The following is a 13,819-nucleotide window of genomic DNA, read 5'->3' as shown; positions in this document are numbered from 1 at the left end:
GCATTCAGTGACGTTCTGACACAGACCCAACCTAGTAACATCCTCACACTAAAATCTATATGCTTTTATTTCATCTGCTAATTAATGATTTTCTTTCTGTTGAATCTTCAGAGATGACTGACTGAGCAGATGTTCCACCAGATGCTCTTTTTTGCATATTACCCATCATGAATTGCAGTACTATAGTAAGTGCCCAGAGTTCACATCACTGTTAAAAAATAATTTTCACCTAAAATAATTATATTGAGTACCTGCAATCTCATCTACAGTGGCCCCAGAAAGTATTTTGACATTTAAGTCACAGTTAAAAATGTAGGAATGTCTTTTGTTTTAAAGTAAATTAATATCAAAGCATTTGATAGAGATACAGTATAGGACAAACATGCTTTTCAAGCTAAACGTGTTAAGAGTTTAATTTGTAAATAAATGATAAATCAGGTAATGCTGTTCTATACAATGAACTGAGTTCATACATCCTGTAAAAATCACTTTGAGATTGTTCACAAACGGCTCAGAAAAGTGCCAATAGTTCTAAGAAAAGCGAAAAATGTGCTTCCAGATGCCACTTGGTTTAATATTTTGCATATTAATTCAGTGCATTTGCATTGGTAAGTAAGTATCTAAATACTTTTGGGGCCACTGGATACTGTACATAGATGTTAAAAGGCACAAAAGAAAACAAGCAGTAATTAATTTCCCTTTTGTTTGTGCTTCTTTATTGTTCTGGTCCCTCACATAATATTTATTGAATAAACACTGTATCTGCAGTAAAGTTGTAAACGCAGAGTGTTTGACAAGAACATTTTTGTAAAGGTTAATGCTCTGTGTTTTGAATGTGCTCAAGATTCTAAAAGTGCTTTTATATTATGTATTGCTAAAGCAAATGGCATTAAATTATCAGAGGAAATATAGACACCGACAGAAAAACAGGGGCTGTACAGGGGCTTTCATTAGTGCTGATAATACACATAGATTTCACATACAGGATATATGTTTTCAGTTAGATGATGAAATGCATATATTAAGGTTTTCGAGTGCCATCAACACTTGAAAAACATAACAGAGTAAAACAAAGCACCAATCGACACCCCCAAACACCCACCCCCCTCACAAAAAAAAGAAAAAAAAACTTTTAGAAATGATCACATTTATGACTTATTCACTGTGCTTCAATAAGGTATAGCTCTGTTCTCGATGAAAATATCTCAGTCACATTTAATATGAAGGTAGTTTATATCATCAAACATGCATTATGCAATTTACTCTGTTATACCAGGTTACATCACTGGCAAGCCGGTTAACTAAGAATGTCCTTCGTCCCGAATTGTTTTCCGATTCGTAAAAGGCTTTTGTGCTGCTATGTAATTTGGAAGAGCAGATAGTGTCGCCTCTTTAGCTGTGTCCATGCCTTTTCCTTCTTTGGACGAGAATCCCGTACAATGCATAACCAGTTCAAGACATTTATGTCTGCATTTCGACACCGTACCATTTAAGCCACAGTCAGACATAAAAATGGTCACATTGATAATTTGGTCTGTCTTGAATTCAATAAAAAGTCCACAGAAAGCAGTAGAGAGAGCATGTGTGAGAATCGTGGGACGTCCTCCCTGCTTCATGTGCCAGCTCTTATAGTCTTGTACACAGAGTCACTACAGGAGTCAGAACATACAGGGGAAGGGAGACGATTGAAGGTTTGGATGCACACTAAAGATTACCTGATTAAGACTGAGAGGAATCTATAGTTAAAGGGAGAGTTCACCCAAAAATAAAAGTTCTGTCATCTTTTACTCAACGTCGTGTCATTCCAAACATGCATGGCTTTCTTCCATTGAACACACAAAAAATGAAATATAAGAATCATAAAGGTGCAAAAGAACCATGAAAGTTTCATAAATGTGCTCCATATGACTAGTTCGCTGAATTCCAAGTCTTATCAAGCCATTCAATTGATTTGTGTGGAAAAAATGCTTAATTAACATTGTTATTTTCTCAAATGTTTTAGATCCACCCTTGGTCAATTTGGCATGTTAATGCAATATGTAATGATATCTAATCAGTGAGCAAACTGTTTTTTTTTTATCTTTTTCGAAGAATCAGTTGATCCAGTTCACAAAATCAGTCTGTTTCATTCATGTGTTCAACTTATGACACTTAATATACTGTATGATATAATTTGACTTCCTTTATAAGACTTGGAATACACCTCACAAGTCAAATTGACCATTTCAGTGAGATTTTTGTTTGCATGGACAAGTTTAATCAGTACAATTCTTTAAAAAAGGTATACTTTTGTGTTCTCTGGGAGAAATAAGTCATGTGGGTTTAAAATGGCAGGATGAAGAGTAAATCATGACAGAAGTTAAATTTTTTGGGCATGCTGTTCCTTTAAGGTGAGGGACTTATGTACATTATCAAGGAGTCAGTTACACATTGAGCGATGCAACCATGGATCCAGCTTCCTACATCACACTGCACTTCGCCTTCAGCTTGTCTGCACGTCTTTGCTTGCTGGAGCGCATGTTCAGACTCATATCACGCTTCTTATCCAGGTTCAGGAGCTCCTGAAAAAGCTCCTTCACATTGGAGTTGGTCTTGGCTGATGTTTCCATGAACGCACATTTCCAGATGTTCGCCTGAGCTTCGCCCTCCTTGGTCTCCACCTCACGCTGGGTCTCATCGCTCTTGTTACCCACAAGCATGATGGGGATGTTCTCCACGTTACCTTTGATGGCCAGCACTTGCTGGTAGATGGGCTTCAGCTCCTCCAGCGACTGCCTGCTGGTAATGGAGTAGACCAAGATGAAGGCATGGCCCTTGGAGATGGACAGACGCTGCATAGCAGGGAACTGGTGGCTGCCAGTGGTGTCGGTGATCTCCAGAGTGCATACGCTCTTGTCACAGCTGATGACCTGGCGGTATGTGTCCTCCACTGTCGGGATGTAGGTGTCCCTGAAGGTGCCCTTAACGAAGCGCAGAACCAGGGAGCTCTTTCCCACTCCCCCTGCTCCAAAGACCACCACCCGGTAATCATTACTCTGCTCTGGCATGGTTTATCAGGGTATGTGGCGGTTAAGACTCAATTATTCCCTGAGATCTGAAAAAGGAAAAAGGATTAATTTGCTACACATCCACATAAGAAGTGTATCCAATATAAATGTGTCTTCTGAGGTGAACATTCAAACACAAATGAATAGAGGTTCTGCAAACATTCTCATTTCCAAACATCAAACCAGAAAAAGAAATACTTTCAGTCTATTCCAATCAATCTATTAGCAAGGAAAGGAAGATCAGTACTGGTACATCTTCAGCTGACCTACTACATTACTACACTGTCTGTTTGAATATCATCCTATAGTGGATTTTGTCCATACAGACAAATAAGGTAGGAAAATGGGCAGATAACCAATAAATCAGTGATAGTTTTTAAAATCAATAATATTTATGAAATCGTTGATAGTGAATAAATGGAAATGTAAAGTAATTCAATGTAATTTATTTAGTTTTACTCACTAATTAATCCATTAAAATGTTTTATAATGATTAAATAAAACAATTAAAAAAATTATTTAAAATTGCTATACTTCACCACTACTCATACACTTAATAATTGTTACATTTTATTCATTATTTTAGTTATTTATTGTCACATTTTACCCTACATTTAAAGGAAATCTGCATAAATTAAAGCCAGTACAAGAGGTACTACCTCAATGTAATTTTGCATTAGGGTAATGAGCGTTTTGGTGGGAAATGTTCTTCAAAGTCATTTGGGGTTTTTTCCCAATCCCAGCTTAGCATGCAGCGATGGTTTAAAGTAAACAATTTGTAGGCTGAGCCCACCAAATGTGTAAACATCGTGGCTCTGTGGCACTATAAAAACATGGATTTGTTTGTTTGAGCACCCAGACTAGCACAATATAGCAACATCGACATAATCAATAGTGTGCATGTATGGTGGGACTCTCTGGGGAAGTGTTAGTAATGATAGTTGGATGCTAGAGACACAGAAATGACACATTTCACCTATAATTATTAAGTACAAGAAAACAAATTCCTAAAAAATGGCTTACTTATTTTACAGCACAATATTATTTCTTTATTTTCATTTAAAGGGTTAGTTCACCCAAAAATGAAAATTCGTTCAGTAATTACTCACCCTCATGTTGTTCCAACCCCGTAAGACCTTCGTTCATCTTCGGAACACAAATTAAGATATTTTTGATTAAATCTGAGAGCTGGATCACTCCTCCACAGGCTTCTAAGGCATTGTAACTTGCTGGCCCAGAAAATGTATAAAGAGATCGTTAATATAGCGACGAGAATACTTTTTGTGCGCAAAAAAAACCCAAAATAACGACTTTATTCCACTATTCATTTCCTTCTCTCTGGGCCTCAAGTTTTTTCACATAGTATAACTGCGCAGTGCTTCTGTGTTGTACGTCACACGCATCACACACATGACCAGCGTCGGCCAATAGTGAGCCTATGTGTGACGTACAACACAGAAGCGCTGCGCAGTTATACTACGTGAAAAAACTCGAGGCCCAGAGAGAAGGAAATGAATAGTGGAATAAAGTCGTTATTTTGGGGGGGGGGGGGGGTTTGCGCACAAAAAGTATTCTCGTCGCTTTATAAACTTAAGATTGAGCCACTGGACTCACTTGGACTATATTAACGATCTCTTTAATACATTTTCTGGGCCAGCAAGTTATAGTGTCTTAGAAGCCTATGGAGGAGAGATCCAGCTCTCAGATTTAATAAAAAATATCTTAATTTGTGTTCCGAAGATGAACGAAAGTCTTACGGGGTTGGAACAACATGAGGGTGAGTAATTACTGACAGAATTTTCATTTTTGGGTGAACTAACCCTTTAAGGCTGTAATATGATGTGCTAGATCTACACATAACATCACTGGTGACAAAAAACAGTGTGTGTGTGTGTGTGTGTGTGTGTGTGTGTGTGTGTGTGTGTGTGTGTGTGTGTGTGTGTGTGTGTTTGTTTATATTACATTGTGGGAACCAAATGGCCCCACAAGGATAGTAAAACCTGAGATCACCTCCATTGTGGGGACCAGCCAGCGGTCCCCATGAGGGAAATGGGTTAATAAACATACTAAATGATATTTTTTTGAAAATGAAAAAATGCAGAAAGTTTCCTGTGATGGGTAGGTTTAGGGGTAGGGTTAGTGTAAGGGGATAGAATATACAGTTTGTACTGTATAAAAACCATTACGTCTATGGAGAGTCCCCACAAATATGTGCGCCTGTTTGTGTGTGTGTGTGTGTGTGTGTGTGTGTGTGTGTGTGTGTGTGTGTGTGTGTGTGTGTGTGTGTGTGTGTGTGTGTGTGTGTGTGTGTGTTAGTGTATGCCACTGTATGTCTTTGTGCCTTTGTGAATTGAGTAGGATGGTCTCTGCTGCCATCAGCATCAAGGTCATCTATTAATGACTCATTTATCTTGCTGTGAAGCAGCCGTTGGATTCAGTCTCCTGTGGAAAGCAAGTTCACACCAGATATTTCTGGCATCTTACTGAATTCCTGCAGCATTTAGAGACACTCCCTGACAGCCTCAATAGAGATTTAACAATTTAACATGCCTAATTTTTACAAGATAGACTTTGTATACACACACCAGACCAATGCAGTGTGATTAACAGAGAACCTGTCTGAATTTTTAAGATCTTGAAAATATTCTGTGGGTCATGTATCTACTTCAGACCCAGAGTAAAATTCAGCGGTTCTTCTGAATTAGCAGTAATGATTACTATCACTCAGATGAACAGAGACAAAATTTTCTAAAGATTACTCTTACTAAAGACGTCCTCTTTGGTTTGCTAGCAGCATAAAATGAGTGGAAAGCAAGTTTGGAATATTTAAGACATATTGTTTTTATATGTGCATGGAACCAAAGATAAGCTTTCATAAACTGACTCGTTCTATCTACGTAACCTATTTATTTTCCGAACAAGCACAACTGCAGCACACCACAGGAATTTTCCTAGCCCTCCTCCTTCCACAGCACCACCTGCCTAGATCTGTTAGGGGGTTCTGCCTAGTTTCCTCGCAGCAGCTTACACTATTTACTGTATTTATGTGCATGTTTCAGCAGTAGCATTCACTCATGCAGCATGTATATCCTTGATGTGATCGCGGGCAGCAACTCAAAGTTGATTCTGTGCTAATTTGATCTAATATTTGATATTTAAAAAAAAAAAAATTGTATAGCACAGTATATTCGCTATAAAACTATTGAATATATTTTGACACAAAGGTCTTCTAAATATTTTTCAGTTTTGTTCAAGGTAATTAAAGCAACATTTTTTTTAAATAACGGAAGAATATGTAAAAATATAGTGAAAATATAAAAAAATATAAAAAATATTTGTGGCGCCCCTGCTGTTGTGAAAGGCACAATTATCAACACTTTTATATTTGTTGACATGACATGGTTAGATGGTAAATATCATATATCAAGTTGGGTGTCTCCCTTAGAGATAATTACCATATTTAGAATATATCCATCATAAAAAAATAAAATAAAATAATAGTTTTCCATTTGAATATACTTTAAAAAATAATTTATTCCTGTGATGCAAAGCTGAATTTTCAGCATCATTACTCCAGTCTTCAGTGTCACTTTTGACATCCAGTCTATCACATGATCCTTTAGAAATCATTCTAATATTCTGATTTATTATGAGTGTTGGAAACAGTTCTGCTGCCTAATATATTTGATGAATAAAAGGTTAAAAGGAACTGCATTTATTCAAAATAAAAAATATTTTCTAATAATATAAATATTCTTTACTATCATTTTTTATCAATTTAACACATCCTTGCTGAATAAAAGTATTGGTTTATTTCAAAAAAAGAAGAAAAAAAAAATACTGACCAGTAGTGTATATTGTTGTTACAAAAGATTTCTATTTTTAAAAAATTTGCTTTTTTTTTTTTTTTTTTTTTTTATTCATCAAAGTATCCTAAAAAAGTATCACAGGTTATGAAAAAAAAAAAATAATTAAGCAGCAGAACTGTTTCCAACTTTGATAATGAATCATCATATTAAAATGATTTCTAAAGGATCATGTAATAGACTGGAGTAATGATCCTGAAAATTCAGCTTTGCATCACAGAAATAAATGATAATTTAAAGTATAATAAATTGAAAACCAATTATTTTAAATTGTAATAATATATCACAATATTACTTTTTTTCTGTATTTTTAATCAAATAAATTCAGGCTTGATGAGCAGAAGAAACTTCTTTCAAAAACATTAAAAATTGTAATGTTTTCAAACTTTTGGCCTGTACTGTATATATATATATATATATATATATATATATATATATATATATATATATATATATATATATATATATATATATTAAATAATATTAAACATATCATATAATAAAGTAGCATTTATTGTTACTTTTGTAAATCTATATTAAATTATTATGGGATCTCCTTCAATGCTTTCAGAATCTTTACTTTTTAAAATAATTTTGTTTCTGTGTTTTTAAAATATATTTTAATATTAACATATTTTAATGACAGTATATTTATAGAACAAAAATTAATTATTGTGATTGTTTTGAACAAGTATTAACTTAGACATTATTAAAAATATATTATTTTAGCTAAAGTATTTGTATCAATACTGTGTGTCTTTTGCCCCATGCTGGTGAGCCTTTTACCCCGTGTGTGAAAGGTAAAAACAAAACCTTGCCACCTCATACATTAATACGATTTTTAAATTTAGATTTTTTTTTCACATAAAATCTGTTGCTCCAAAAATGTTCAATACAAACATATATATTTTTACTGCAATCATACACTATGGGAGTGTAACTTTTTTTCTTAAGGTGTGACTTTAGTCCTGTTGTACCCTACTAGTGAAGCAGGATAGTTCATGTTTTTGTGGTGCCATCAGCCTGTCAGCATTGTCATGACATAATTTTATTAGCATTTACGGCTGAAGTGTATGGAAGCCAATTTCTGCCAAAATAATAATAATAATAATTGTTTTGGTAAATATTAGCATATAAAAATTCATTATCATGAAAGTCATACTTATGAGATAAAAATTCAAACTTATGATATACTAAGTCATAATTATGAGCTAAAAAGTCAAAATGACAATAAGTCAAAATTATGACTTTTAATGTCATGACATAAAAAGTTGTAATACACATTTTAAGTTTCAATGTATTAATATTATTATTATGATGATTTTAATGTCTTTTTTTTTTTTACTTTTCCTCTCATGAATATGACCAAGTTTGTTTACATTTTTTATTTAGTATGTCATAATTTCAACTTTTTATGTCGTAATTATGATTTACTAAAGCATTTTTTTTTCTTATGGCTTCCGTACAAGTGCCTTAAGGCTTCCGTAAAGCTCATTCACACAAAAACGTTAACTATAAAGATAACTATAACGATAACTACATTAGCATCCACAACAATGCACAACATTCTGTGTATTATAAGTATATATTAAGCAGATATGCCACCTGCCGTTTTTAATGCTCGAGCTCTGATTAAAGCAGGATGGATTCTGATTGGCTGTAAATGTTTTTATTGTTCATCAGCTAGAAAATTGTTCTGAAATTGATTCAACTGATATCAGTCAACTGTGTTGTGCTGTGGATTTCACATTCTCTTGGAATTATTTATTGTTATAGTTATCATCCTTGGTGTGAACGGACCTTTACTCTTATTAATGTCAATAAATATATCTATTGAATATTGGTGTCTCCATTTTATAAAGCATTAAGCTATTCGAAACTGTGGATTACAGTGATTTTACCATGGTTAATATTCCAAAGCCTGTGCCTGCTTGCTTGGCTATGGGTGCACAGTACCCACTGAGGCACCACAGTAGATGATATTGCATTTGTTTTTTGCAGGTTTGTACCAGTTTGCATGATGCCAGTATACATCAGGCCTTTGAACACCTAAGCTGTATTAGAGATTCTCCTTGAGCCACTTAGGGACCTCTCAGTTGTGCATGTTTTGGGGACTCTGGGAATCCGGTTACTGTGGAAACAGACCTCTAGGGGCATGTATAGGGTGATTGAGAGAATGAGCAAAATCAAGAATGAGAAGACAGATTGGGCCAAAAAAAAAAAGATTTCTAATGTTGCATGTCATCATTCTGTCAGTTACCCTAGTAACCAACTGGCAAACAGTGGGTTTAATTTATGTCACTGCAGCCAATTCATACACTGAGTTGAAACTATTTATAGTGAAAGGAAAATATGCAATCTAAGAAAAGTTCAGATTTCCTTTAGTATTTATACACAACATAATGTACTGGTCGACACTCATTATGTGAATTTTTCGCAAAAAAAAAAAAAAAACAGTAAAATAAAGTAAAATAAAATAAAATAAAATAAAATAAAATAAAATAAAATAATACTTCAAATCCACAGCTATTTCCCCTGAGGTGAGGAAATGTTTAACTGAGGTTGTCTACAAGAGACAAACGTCTATCGCATGTGATGTCTAAAAATACCACAGCCCACCAACTCAATTCTTACTCAAGCTCGATCCCGAGTTCTTGAAATCTCTGATGGAATGCAGAACTGAGATGGTCCGCATCTCAACGGGGTTTTCTGTTACAACTGACGTTAACATTGCGCGTAAAGCTGTAATTAGGCAACATTCAAAACAGGGATCATGTTATTTTATCTCAGCCAGTTGGGTAATAAAGCACATATAGGCCATGCAACATGAATATACAAGCATTCTGAAGCAATGAGAGGCCGTGGATAACACCCCACGCTATTTAGAATTTCGTTTAACTCAATCACATGTCACGTTCACATTCATACAGAAAAAAATAAATCATCCGAGTTTATTTCACGTATTCGCACTGACCGAAACGTCATTTACAAAAAGGAGGAGATAATCGCCGAAGTCGATCATCGCTTTGTAGTCAAAAGAGTATCGTTCGCGCACACAGGCAATGAATCATAGCAAAGGCTCCTCAGAGTCATTACGTTGCTGTGCGCCTAAAGATGCGATTGCGGTCCGTCACACGAAATTCTACAAGGACGCGCGTAAAAGACATGAGCGTATCGATACACGAAAGCCGCATTTGTCTTGTTTTACATAATAAAACTAGTATATAGAAAGCGATGTATTCTTACCTGGCGACTGTGTTGCAACGTCCCAAATCTTGTTAGTCATAAATTATAGGAAGCATTAGAAGATCAGATACACGACAAATGTCTTACATTCTCTGTCGTACCAGTCCCGTTTCATTTTCTCGTGTTATTTGCATGGCGTAAATCGAGTGATGTCGTTGAAAATGCTGTTATTGCTCTTCGGGCGGGCGGGCGGTTGCGCGCGCTCCAGCTGTCCTACCACGTCCTCTCTGACGCACGCAAGCACGCGATATGCGGCTCACCCCCGCGTCCTGTGTCCCGTTACACGAAGAGAACAAAAACCCCACCTGCTCTATACCGTTAAACTGTTCTCCATCTACGCCATGTTGATCATACAACATTATTCCGTCACTACATGGGGATGTTATTAATAAAACACCATTTGTCCTTTATGGCACACACTGGGCATGGATGGCGGCGCTAAAAAAAAAAATTATATGTATTAGTCTATAAACGCCACTATATGTGGTTATATATTGGTTATGACATAGTTAAATAATCAATATACAACACATTATTTTGAGATAGGATCAGATACCATGCGTACACCTGCGGATGTAATCAGGTTGTATGAATTACGCATTGACGCATTTAACTTGCGATACGTATACAAGAATAACAGACTCCCACATAAGGTGTGCTCATCTTGTCGTCAGGATAATCACTTTTGTTCAGTGGTGTATTAGTATTTGTCTCCCTCCAATGGTTTTCTGATGAATCGACAAAGCAATCATGTCACAGCAGTGTTGGATAGATTTGATTATGTACATGTACATAGATAATGAACAAGCATGTAACGTGTAGTAGGCCTTTACCTCAAGTACGTTGTCCCTACTCATTGTTAATCATTGGCATCACACATCAAATGGTTACTGCCCCTTAACGCATAATTCGAAATCATTGTTTTCAATCCAACACTGAAATATAATTATTTTATGGCATGCCTTTTAAATTGGCCTAGACAATACTCTTTTGCAAAAAGCCTACTGACTTTTTATAAAACTACTGACTAATTTATATATAAAAAAATATTGTATCTTAATCCTCACACAACAGGAATCAATAGCGTATTCTATGATGACCAAGATGTTTGAATGTAAAATGCTTACCAAAAATGAAATCTATTTTAATATATTAGCCATGTTACCTGTGAGATAGTGACAGCATTTTTTTTTTTAAAGAGAGTGCTGCACTTTACACATATTAGAGACGTTTCACATTAACCACTATAAATGTGTTATTTTGTTGTTTTAAACAACCGTTGACGACTTTCCCTTATAGTCTTAGTGATGTAGGCTAGGCCTACAACTTTTTGTATTCCAAGGCTCGCCATAGTCCAAGAGAATAGTAAACGTACATGCCATCCTACAAAACAGAAACATGTGCCAAAAGTTTGGAAACATTACTATTTTTAATGTTTTTGAAAGGTCTAATATGCTCATCAAGCCTGGATTTTATTTTATGAAAAATACAGAAAAAACTGTAATATTGTGAGATATTGTTACCATTTAAAATATTGTTGTTGTTTTTTTCTATTTTAATACACTTTAAAATATTATTTATTAATGTGATGCAAAGCTGATTTTTCATCAGCCATTACTCCAGGAAAACACATGAAAATCATTTTTAGAAATCTTTCTAATATGCTGATTTATTATCAATGTTGGAAAAAGTTGTGCTGCTTAATATTTTTTTATAACCTGTGGTACTTTTTTCAGGATTCTTTGATGAATAAAAAAAATGTTCAAAAGTTTGGGGTCAGTAATTTCTTTCTTTCTTTTTTGAAAGAAATTTATACTTTTATTCAGAAATAATGTGTTAAATAAAGATTTATATTGTTAGAAAATATTAATATTTTGAATAAATGCTGTTCTTTTAAACTTTTTTTTCATCAACAAATCTTGAAAAAGTATCACAGATTTCATATATATATATATATATATATATATATATATATATATATTAGGGCTATCAAAAGATTAAATCCAAAATAAAAGTTTGTGTTTAAATAATATATGTGTGTGTACTGTGTATAATTAAATTTGTATATATAAATACACACACATGCTTGTATATATTTAAGAAAAATTTGTAATTTATATATAAAAAAAATATATTTGTATATAATATAAATTATATATAAATATATACAGTATATGTATGCAAATATTTCTTAAATATATACATGCATGTGTGTGTATTTATATATACAAAATAATTATACACAGTACACACACATATATTATGTAAACACAAACTTTTATTTTGGATGCGATTAATCGCGATTAATCTTTTGACAGCCCTAATATATATATATATATATATATATATATATATATATATATATATATATATATATATATATATATATATATATATATATATATATATATATATTAGAATGATTTCTGAAGGACCATGTGACACTGAAGACTGGAGTAATGGCTGATGAAAATGAAAATTCAGTTTTATGTTTTAAAGGGCACTTATTATGACTCTTTTCACAAGATGTAAAATAAGTCTCTGATGTCCCCAGAGTATGTATGTGAAGTTTTAGCTCAAAATACCCAACAGATAATTTTTTACAGCATGTTTAAATTGTAATTTTTTGGGGCTCAGAAAAACGCGTTTTAGTGTGTGCCCTTTAAATGCAAATTAACTGCTGCTGCACGGCACAGGGGGCGGAGCCTCACGAGCTCGCGCTTCAGTCAGGACAATCTCATCTGATAATGTCAGAACAGAAACTCTCAGTTGCGGTGTTCATTTCGACTCGGAGTCGGACAATAATGCCCACAGAGCCAGAGAATATATGCTGTATGGACATAGAACAGGTATAGTTTAGTTTAATTATGGTTATAACTTATTTGTCATCTGCTTTTATCCACTAATACAAGCCTGCTGTAGCAAAACCCATCCGAATGATGACCAAAATATACTGACGAGTTCAGTGAAGTTTATTGTACATCACACAAAAGATGAGCGTTAGTTTTACTCCAGAGAATCTCTGTAAGAGCTGAATAAACATAGTATAAGAAGTGTGCATTAAAGTCTTATCCATAAAGTCTCTCTCTCTCTCTCTCTCTCTCTCTCTCTCTCTCTCTCTCTCTCTCTCTCTCTCTCTCTCTCTCTCCCTTTCATTATCAACAACATACACAGCGAAGTACACAAAACACTCGTTACAACTAACAGTAAACAAATATACACACCTTTTCAGTGGGTGCTAAATAAACTGGTAAACCTTATATCCGTAAAATGACTCGAAGAGCTGTCATAAAGAGCACGCTCGCACTTTCATTTCTTCCGTGTCCAGTCACGTTAGTCCTGTCGCTCCGGAGAGTGTAAGCTTGATCACAAACAGTACAGATCCATCCTTGAGTAACAACGGGAGTAAATGAAGACTGCTATGTTCATTCTTACATCCATCAACAACACACCTCAATCGCTTAGGAGACATTCTTGTCTACAGCTGCTCAAGCGTCGAACAATGGCGGACTCTGTGTTCATCAGTGTTGCCAGATTGGAAATGTCCAAATATCGTACCAGAAGCTCAAAATTATCGTATTTGGAAGAAAATGATTGTACACGAGTCAAACCTGTACAGAATACAGCAGAATTCTGTCGGTTCTGATTAATTCGGTTCGG

The 13,819-nt window shown here is 34.6% G+C and overlaps 1 protein-coding gene across 2 annotated transcripts; it reads right to left on the bottom strand.

Moving 5' to 3' along the window:
• Positions 1-390: 390 nt before the first annotated feature.
• On the bottom strand, positions 391-10,388 carry diras1a (DIRAS family, GTP-binding RAS-like 1a). 2 transcript variants are annotated; one of them, XM_081357195.1, is made up of 2 exons: positions 10,160-10,388; positions 391-3,094 (listed from the first exon to the last, which is right to left on the bottom strand). In XM_081357195.1, the coding sequence occupies exon 2, from the start codon at positions 3,045-3,047 to the stop codon at positions 2,460-2,462; it is 588 nt and encodes a 195-aa protein (XP_081213321.1). In that variant the 5' UTR covers positions 3,048-3,094; positions 10,160-10,388; the 3' UTR covers positions 391-2,459. The 2 variants fall into 2 exon arrangements, with proteins under 2 accessions (XP_081213321.1, XP_081213322.1); XM_081357196.1 differs by having other exon boundaries at positions 698-3,094; positions 10,247-10,388.
• Positions 10,389-13,819: the final 3,431 nt, after the last annotated feature.

This window comes from Scardinius erythrophthalmus (genome assembly GCF_964197995.2).
Source record: "Scardinius erythrophthalmus genome assembly, chromosome: 25".
Classification (NCBI taxonomy): domain Eukaryota; kingdom Metazoa; phylum Chordata; class Actinopteri; order Cypriniformes; family Leuciscidae; genus Scardinius; species Scardinius erythrophthalmus.
Note: the sequence above shows the minus strand (reverse complement) of the source record. Positions and strands in the feature narration are given on the sequence as shown.

Bases quoted from the DNA above. Each gene is read 5' to 3' on its own strand.
- diras1a (XM_081357195.1), bottom strand. From the start codon at position 3,047: ATGCCAGAGCAGAGTAATGATTACCGGGTGGTGGTCTTTGGAGCAGGG.